Source organism: Oryctolagus cuniculus, chromosome 6 (assembly GCF_964237555.1).
Source record: "Oryctolagus cuniculus chromosome 6, mOryCun1.1, whole genome shotgun sequence".
NCBI classification, from domain to species: Eukaryota; Metazoa; Chordata; class Mammalia; order Lagomorpha; family Leporidae; genus Oryctolagus; species Oryctolagus cuniculus.
Genome location: NC_091437.1, coordinates 28,444,210 through 28,453,730, shown reverse-complemented (window position 1 = coordinate 28,453,730; position 9,521 = coordinate 28,444,210). Strand labels below are relative to the sequence as shown.

The following is a 9,521-nucleotide window of genomic DNA, read 5'->3' as shown; positions in this document are numbered from 1 at the left end:
TTATTTTCTTGCCTTAAGATTCTCCCCTGTTCTAATCCTTCAAATACATCTTCACCAGAGCAAACTGCTCATTTAGTCATTTTAATCTATATGCAATGTCTTGATATTGAACTGTGATCTATCTTTCAAGACAAGCTTGAATAAAATGTTACCCAATTTTACTCTCCCTCCTTCTAAAATGTAGTCGATTGCCCAGGCAATAAATTTCAACACCATACATTTCTTCAGAAAGTCTCGATTGAACATATGCTACATTCCGGGTCCTAACCTAGACGTGTGTATGAAAGTAGACAAGCCTACAACGTTTAATGCCTTCATTACTGGCTAGGGGAAGTAATGCTTTATTCTGTGGTGGAAGAGAAGCATGTGGAAACTTTTGGAAAACAAAGTCACAAAATGTAAATATACTTTAAAAGATTCACTGTACAGAGCAGTAGCACCCAGAATAGGTTTGAGATCCTCCAAAACTGGGTGTGAGCCCCTTCTAATGAACTATCTAAGTTTCAAGTTTCTCATATGTTAGTGAGGATAACAATTATTCTACTTGGATGGTACAGTTCATCTGATAATTAAATAAGATAATGCAATTTAAAATCTTAGCACAGAGCCTAGAAAAAAAGGGGGGGCCATGTTACTGAATCCCTAAAGGCCCTTAAAGCAAGATCTACCATTATTTCTGTGGCAAAAGAGGAAAACTTCCAAATACATTATAAACCTTCAATTGTAAGATATATCCCGATTTAGATGCTGTTTAAATATTTTATATGAGAAACTGTTTTATTGTTTCCTACACAAGTAAGGATGGTACAGTACCAATCAAAATTGAAAGATATTCAGTAGAACAATGACAGAAAATTATTCCTCTAAAAATAAAATGTATCTTTTTATTGTTAGAATATCAGAAATTTGATATTATCATGTCTCTATTATAATAAAATTAAAATGGAAAAATAGGAGGCTAATTCAATAGTTTAACCACGTGAGGCTCCACTAAAGAACCCAGTTAATGGTACTTAGAATCATTATACTATCTTGTCATTTGTTTCTAATCCTGAAAGACCAGTATTTTGAGTTACAAAACTATTAGTTTTAATCCAACATACTGTAATTAGAAAAAGGGAATCATTCCTATATAGTGGAAAAATAATATAAAAAAATTTTAAGTATATAGATCGACAGCCTCCACTGTCTCTTCAAATTTCATACAGCAATGGGAGCAATACACAAAAGCAACAAAAGATGAAATATAATACATTTAAAAGATAACATTATGAAGAAAAAGTGAAAGGGAAGACTATATTCCAACATAAAGGCAAGTTCTTAAGGGAAATAATTATTCTCAAATGATTGTCACTTACTTCATTGGAAGGGTTTAGACAATCCTCTTGAGGAGGAGGAAGGCTGGGGCTGAAGGCCATGAGGTCGGCCTTGGGCGCGCCCTCGCCGCCGCTCACCCGCTGCCGCCTCCGCTGCGAGCACGACCAGCTCCCCACCGCGCTCGCGCACACCAGCGCAGGCTGCCCCGGCCCGCACGCGCCCTCCGCCGCCGGCGCCCAGCACCGCAGCGCCGTCCACACCACCAGCGTGAGCACCAGCAGGCTGCTCACGGCGCAGATGGCCACGATCAGGGACGCGTTCACGTCCAGCAGCGCCGCCGCGCCGCCCGCCGCCGCCGCCACGCCCGCCACTCCCGCCGCCGCCGCCGCCCGCGAGGACGCCGCCGCCGGCGCCTGCCCGCCGTCCACCAGCGACAGCAGCACCGTGGCCGTGGCCGTCAGCGCGGGCTCGCCGTGGTCCTTCACCAGCACCAGCAGCCGCTGGCGCGCCAAGTCCGCCTCGTCCAGGCTGCGCGTCGTGCTGATCTCGCCCGTGTACAGCCCCACGCGGAACGGCAGGCGCGCGCCGCCCGGCGCAGCCCCATTCGGCGCCGCCTGCAGCTCGTAGGACAGCCACGCGTTGTAGCCGGCGTCCGCGTCCACCGCGCGCACCTTCGCCACCACGTGGCCCGCGCCCGCAGACCGCGACACCCACACCGGCACCGCCTCGCTCGCCGGCCCGCCCGCGCCCCGCGGCAGCACCCACGGCGCGTGGTCGTTCTCGTCCAGCACGAACACCTGCAGCGTCACGTTGCTGCCCAGCGCCGGCACGCCCGCGTCGCGCGCGCTCACCTCGAAGCGCAGCAGCTCCAGCTCCTCGCGGTCCAGCGGCTGCAGCGCGTGCACGCGCCCGCTCTCCGCGTGCACCGACACGTAGCTCGACAGCAGGCGCTCGCCCACGCGCCGCTCCACCAGCGAGTACGACACGCGCGCGTTCTCCCGCGCGTCCGCGTCGCGCGCCGACACCGTCACCAGGTGGCAGCCCGGCGCGTTGTTCTCCCTCACGAACACCGTGTACTCGGCCTGCGCGAACGCGGGCGCGTTGTCGTTCACGTCCGCCACCTCCACCCACACGCTGGCCGACGCCCGCAGCGCCGGCGAGCCCGCGTCGCGCGCCGTCACCACCACGCCGTAGCCCGACACAAGCTCGCGGTCCAGCCCGCTGTCCAGCACCAGCGAGTAGTAGTTCCTGAAGGTCGACAGCAGCCTGAAGGGCACGTCGGGCGTCAGGGCGCAGCTCACCTGCCCGTTGGCGCCCGAGTCGCGGTCGGACACGCTGACGAGGGCGATCACCGTGCCCACCGGAGCGTCCTCTCGGATGGGGACCAACAGAGAAGTGACCGTTATCTCAGGAACATTGTCATTCAGGTCCAGAACTTTCACAAGGACGGTGCAGTGGCCCGCCATGGGTGGAACCCCTTTATCAGTTGCCTGAACCTGAATTTCATACGCATCGTTCTCCTCATAATCCAGTATCCCATAAATTCTAATTTCACCTGTGTCAGGATTGATTACAAATGTACATTTCTTGCTCTCTGGCAAAATCGTTCTGATTCCATAGGAAATTTCTCGATTCGGTCCTTCGTCTGGATCGGAAGCGTTCAGGTGAACCACACTCGTGTCGTTTTGGACATTTTCAGACAACACTACTCTGTAAGCTGGCTCCTCAAAGGCCGGCGCATTGTCATTCACATCCAGGACGGCTACCTGGATCTGAACGGACCCTGTCAGCCCCGGTCTACCGCCATCGACCACCATCAGCAGTAAAGTAAGTTCTGCTATTTCCTCCCTGTCCAGCGACTTCCGAAGAACCAACTCAGGTAACATACTTTTGTTTTTTTCCGTTACCATTTTAAGCGCAAAATGCTCGTTTAGACTTAAGGTATAGGTCAGCAGAGCGTTTACGCCGATATCCGCGTCTGAAGCGCCCTCTAGAGGAAAACGAGAGTCCAGAGGCGCAGATTCGGAAATGAGCACCTTCTGTTCCCTTTGTCTGAACACGGGCGGGTTGTCGTTGACGTCCCTCACCTCCACCTCCACGTGGAACACCTGCAGCGGCCGCTCCACCACCACCTCCAGGTGCACGCTGCACTCCGCGCTCCGCCCGCACAGCGCCTCGCGGTCCATCCGCGCGTTCACGAACAGGATGCCGTTCTGCACGTTCACCTCCAGCAGGTCCCCGCCGGCCCTGGACGCCACCCGGAACAGGCGCGGCACCAGCTCGGCCAGCGGCAGCCCCAGGTCCTGCGCCAGGCGGCCCACGAACGTGCCGTGCTGGGCCTCCTCGGGGACTGAGTAGCGCAGCTGGGCGCTGCCCGCCCGCCAGGCTGCGAGCAGCAGGAGCCAGGGCAGCAAGCGCCGGGCTCCAGAACCTCCTTGCAGGGGAAACAGCATCGCAGATGCAGAGGTCCTCTGTAGTGGGACTTGCAGATTTAAGGGTGCTGTCGCGTAAGATCTCTTAGGCGCGGTCTGCTTTTCTGCAAATACCTACTTAATAGATATTATCCAGCTTTCTGGTCAGCATGGAGTCGCCCCTCCTCTGTGAACGGCTGGAATCTGGGTGCGGAGCCGGAAATTTTTCTTCTTCACCTTTTGAGTATACAGCGACATCATGTGACTGATTATGTAAGTACAAGAGAAATCCTAAGGTTCTTTTTGGTCTGACTACTTGGGTCACAGTAAATTCTGTTTCAACTTTCGATATTTTCCTTTATTATTTGTACATATCTTAAAGTGTACAAGTATGATAGGAACACAGCACAAATATTTCTTTCATAGGTTGGTTATGTAAAACATTTCTGCCTCAGACTGTCACAAATCCATCTTTGAAATAAGGTGTATGTCAGAAACCACTCTTTATCCACTATGGAGAATAAAAAATGGTATGCATGATTCCTTCCCTTATAGCTTACAATTCACACTGTTCTAATTTTTTTTAGCCTCAACCACTCCATTCTAAGATTTTAGAACAAAGTCAAGAACTTCATCATTTAGTAAAACAAACTAAAATATTTTTAACTAAACAATACTCTATATAAATGGTTTCCTTCACAAATCTGTGAAAGTTAGCATTCATACATATTAAGGGTGTCTTGTTTTTGGTGTCTTGATTGCTTTTTAAGAAAGATGGCATTTCATATAACTGCTCCCATTCCCACAAATCAAAACAAAGCTCAGGTACATGTTCTGGAAAGTTTATCATTTTCAAGTAACATATTGAGTCAAAATCCCCAAACTATAAATTATTCTAAGGTGGCAGCAGAACACTAATATGAAAAAGATCTCTTGGAGTGTTCTTTAAGCTTCATCTCCTTGACAAAGTCAAAAGAACATGAACTTGATGCTCTCCTGTTGGTTTCTTTTCAAATCTTTCCCCAAAGAGATCTCTTAGTAATTACTAGGAATATGCTTCTCTTCAAAAAAACAAAAAAAAACTAAACTAAAAACCAGAATAGTGGCTTCAATGCAAGGGGGAATCAAAAACCCCTTCATGATTTTACTCATTCATTCAAAACCAGTCTCAAGGAAAAATAAAATGCAGTTAAAGATCCCACAGCACACTATGAGAATATAAATACAGATTCTATAAGTTCATTACTTTTCAAGTCAAAAATCTTTAAATCAATTATTTTCTGCCATTCCTTTTATAATGCAGTAAAGGAAACTAAAGTGTGAAGACTTCACATACCCAGAATATAACCAAAATTACTCTACAAGTAGAAAAAAACACAAAATTGATTAACCAAAAACATTTGAATTTTGATGCTAACACACTAATTATTTAAGTTGTCAAATATAACCTTGCTTAATTTCCTATTTTCCATTTCCAAAAATACCCAGTGTATCATACTTGCTAAATAACTTAATGGAAAAATACGATGTCATGTAGTCCTTAACACTGTTAGACTTAATTAAATGATTAAGCAGACAGGACAACTAAGATTAGCTTAAAACTTAACTGATCTACAAAATATACTGAAATTATAACATTACACCAAAGAATGTAATCCTGACTTTTAAGAATAAGTACAAAAGATAGTAGCCTGTAGAAATAAGTCAAGGTAATTGTGAATTATTAAAAATGTATATTAGTGGCCAGAGCCATAGCTCACTAGGCTAATCCTCCGCCTTGCAGCGCCGGCACACCAGGTTCTAGTCCTGGTCGGGGCGTCGGATTCTGTCCCGGTTGCCCCTCTTCCAGGCCAGCTCTCTGTGGCCAGGGAAGTGCAGTGGAGGATGGCCCAGGTGCTTGGGCCCTGCACCCCATGGAAGACCAAGAGAAGCACCTGGCTCCTGCCATCGGATCAGCGCAGTGCGCCAGCTGCAGCGTGCTGGCCATGGTGGCCATTGGAGGGTGAACCAACGGCAAAGGAAGCCCTTTCTCTCTGTCTCTCTCTCTCACTGTCCACTCTGCCTGTCAAAAAAAAATGTATATTAGTTACTTCAGTAATATAAAAGTGGTGACTTGTGGAATTTTAGCCTATCCTGAAAACATTTCAATGACTTTTAAAATTAAATATGAATGATCTTGATTTGGAAATCAGTACTAATATGTTCCCTAATTTTCATATTTATTATATTTGAAAAAGTTCATAAATGATATTATTAATCACTTTGAGTCTGAAATATTTTATATTTTGTTGCCTACTTTTGAATATTTAAAAATGTTTTACCCAATCAATATTCAGGTGAAAAAGTTTTTTTAAAAGTCTACATATCTATTTATTGTGAAAAACAGAGTCTGATTCCACCATTCTACAGGTAGTTAAGAATCAGTAAATTAGAAGAATGACCAAGAGATAAATGATTTTGCTAGAACCTTTATATGTGATTATGCAACATGGGAAGAAAAATTTGTAAGCAGTATAGATAAGGCATTTAAAGACAGAACCATGGAAATGAGAAATGAATGAAACCGATCAATGTCACTGGGTACTCACTTGAGTAAAGTTACCTTTTTTCCATTCTAGAAGAATCACACAAACTTAGCAAAGAATGCCAGTTACCATTTATTGCAGATAATATAACCCTATATGCACTCATTTTATAAGCTTGCAACATGTGATTATTTGCCTAGTTTGCTTTAAGAGTCATGAATCAGGCAGCTCTGAGGACATGGCAGTTTATAAATCTCTTATTTCAAGAAATAAAAATGTACAATATCTTAATACTATTATTTTGATCAAAGTATCATATCAGAATGCAAAGATGGACAGTTGGATTTAAATAATATGAAAATCAAATTTTATCACAGCAGTAGAGAAAAAAACTAAAGGTTATTCAATGGATAAAACATTTATGAATGTTTAACATCCACAGAAAAAAAATTATTTTGGTACTAATGAAGAGCGTGCTCTGTTTGAGACAAGCGTGAAGACCGAAGAACCAATCTAATAACGTTAAAATAGCAATGCAAAAGACTAAGAATGACAAACATCAGCCAAAGGAGTCCATGGGAGTTACTGATATCACCGCATATCGGTAGATCAGTGACATTCAGTAATTAGTTCTACGTGACAGCAAAGAGTCATCTTGAAAAATTCCCAAGATAATTTCTCATCGAATATGAAGGGAAATAGGATTTTATTAGCAAGAAAAATTTAACCTTACAATTAAAAGACGCGTACGTATATCGTAACAATGACAAAGTTATTTAAAACAAATCTGATATGCTTCATAACGATTTAGTTGAAAGCTATATTTTGAAAAAACATAACACAGTTAGTAAATAGGAGAGATCTATACAGAACTCACCGGTGCCAGATGATTTGAACCTGCCTCCTCCGGCCTTTCTCCTCCATCTTCTCTGTCCAGCCCCGGAGGAAGGCCGGGGCTGAAGGCCATAAGGTCGGCCTTGGGCGCGCCCTCGCCGCCGCTCACCCGCTGCCGCCTCCGCTGCGAGCACGACCAGCTCCCCACCGCGCTCGCGCACACCAGCGCAGGCTGCCCCGGCCCGCACGCGCCCTCCGCCGCCGGCGCCCAGCACCGCAGCGCCGTCCACACCACCAGCGTGAGCACCAGCAGGCTGCTCACGGCGCAGATGGCCACGATCAGGGACGCGTTCACGTCCAGCAGCGCCGCCGCGCCGCCCGCCGCCGCCGCCACGCCCGCCACTCCCGCCGCCGCCGCCGCCCGCGAGGACGCCGCCGCCGGCGCCTGCCCGCCGTCCACCAGCGACAGCAGCACCGTGGCCGTGGCCGTCAGCGCGGGCTCGCCGTGGTCCTTCACCAGCACCAGCAGCCGCTGGCGCGCCAAGTCCGCCTCGTCCAGGCTGCGCGTCGTGCTGATCTCGCCCGTGTACAGCCCCACGCGGAACGGCAGGCGCGCGCCGCCCGGCGCCGCCCCATTCGGCGCCGCCTGCAGCTCGTAGGACAGCCACGCGTTGTAGCCGGCGTCCGCGTCCACCGCGCGCACCTTCGCCACCACGTGGCCCGCGCCCGCAGACCGCGACACCCACACCGGCACCGCCTCGCTCGCCGGCCCGCCCGCGCCCCGCGGCAGCACCCACGGCGCGTGGTCGTTCTCGTCCAGCACGAACACCTGCAGCGTCACGTTGCTGCCCAGCGCCGGCACGCCCGCGTCGCGCGCGCTCACCTCGAAGCGCAGCAGCTCCAGCTCCTCGCGGTCCAGCGGCTGCAGCGCGTGCACGCGCCCGCTCTCCGCGTGCACCGACACGTAGCTCGACAGCAGGCGCTCGCCCACGCGCCGCTCCACCAGCGAGTACGACACGCGCGCGTTCTCCCGCGCGTCCGCGTCGCGCGCCGACACCGTCACCAGGTGGCAGCCCGGCGCGTTGTTCTCCCTCACGAACACCGTGTACTCGGCCTGCGCGAACGCGGGCGCGTTGTCGTTCACGTCCGCCACCTCCACCCACACGCTGGCCGACGCCCGCAGCGCCGGCGAGCCCGCGTCGCGCGCCGTCACCACCACGCTGTAGCCCGACACAAGCTCGCGGTCCAGCCCGCTGTCCAGCACCAGCGAGTAGTAGTTCCTGAAGGTCGACAGCAGCCTGAAGGGCACGTCGGGCGTCAGGGCGCAGCTCACCTGCCCGTTGGCGCCCGAGTCGCGGTCGGACACGCTGACGAGGGCGATCACTGTACCCACGGGAGCGTCCTCTCGGATGGGGACCAACAGAGAAGTGACCACCACTTCGGGTGGATTATCGTTTTCATCTAAGATTTCCACCAGGATTGTACAGTGGCCCGCCATGGGTGGAATCCCCTTATCTGTAGCCTGGATCTCAATTTCATAAAATTTGCTTTCTTCGTAATCTAAAGTTCCATTCACCCTCACTTCTCCGCTGCTCTCATCCAGGGAGAACAAGGGTCTCCCGCTGGGCTTAATGGACACCATGGAGTATGTCACCTCCCCATTGACTCCTTCATCTCGGTCCGTGGCGTTCAGCTGCGTCACAAGAGTCCCTCGGGCACTGTTTTCTGTCAGCCTCACCTTGAATTCTGGCTGATCGAACTCCGGATCGTTGTCGTTAACATCCAGGACGCACACGAGCAGGTGAACGGTGCCGCTGAGCGCCGGCTGGCCCCCGTCGGTAGCCGTCAACAGCAAACTGAATTCTGGCGTTTTCTCTCTGTCCAGAGACTTCTTCAGTATCAAAGAGAGTCTTTTAGTCTGTTTACTATTTGTTGGAGAAGCTAAGGAAAAATATTCGTTTTGACTTAGTCTGTAGGTTAATAGAGCGTTCTCCCCTATGTCCGCGTCGGTAGCTCCCTCCAGTGGAAATCGCGAGTCTGGGGGTTTAGATTCGGAAATCTGCAGTCTTTGTTCTTGTCGGGAGAACACGGGCGGGTTGTCGTTGACGTCCCTCACCTCCACCTCCACGTGGAACACCTGCAGCGGCCGCTCCACCACCACCTCCAGGTGCACGCTGCACTCCGCGCTCCGCCCGCACAGCGCCTCGCGGTCCATCCGCGCGTTCACGAACAGGATGCCGTTCTGCACGTTCACCTCCAGCAGGTCCCCGCCGGCCCTGGACGCCACCCGGAACAGGCGCGGCACCAGCTCGGCCAGCGGCAGCCCCAGGTCCTGCGCCAGGCGGCCCACGAACGTGCCGTGCTGGGCCTCCTCGGGGACCGAGTAGCGCAGCTGGGCGCTGCCCGCCCGCCAGGCTGTGAGCAGCAGGAGCCA

General features: G+C 50.6%; 1 protein-coding gene across 3 annotated transcripts in view; it reads right to left on the bottom strand.

Annotated features, from left to right (window-relative positions):
- Window positions 1-9,521, bottom strand: part of PCDHAC2 (protocadherin alpha subfamily C, 2) — a 200,802-nt gene that overhangs the window by 136,564 nt on the left and 54,717 nt on the right. Inside the window, exon 1 of one of the 3 annotated variants that reach the window (XM_051844288.2) lies at window positions 1,359-7,124. The exons of the other annotated variants lie outside the window; for them this stretch is intronic. Coding sequence (XP_051700248.2) covers window positions 1,359-3,770 — 2,412 coding nt within the window. The 5' untranslated portion in view covers window positions 3,771-7,124. Of the gene's footprint in view, window positions 1-1,358; window positions 7,125-9,521 lie in introns of those variants that run through there. 3 annotated transcript variants of the gene reach the window in all.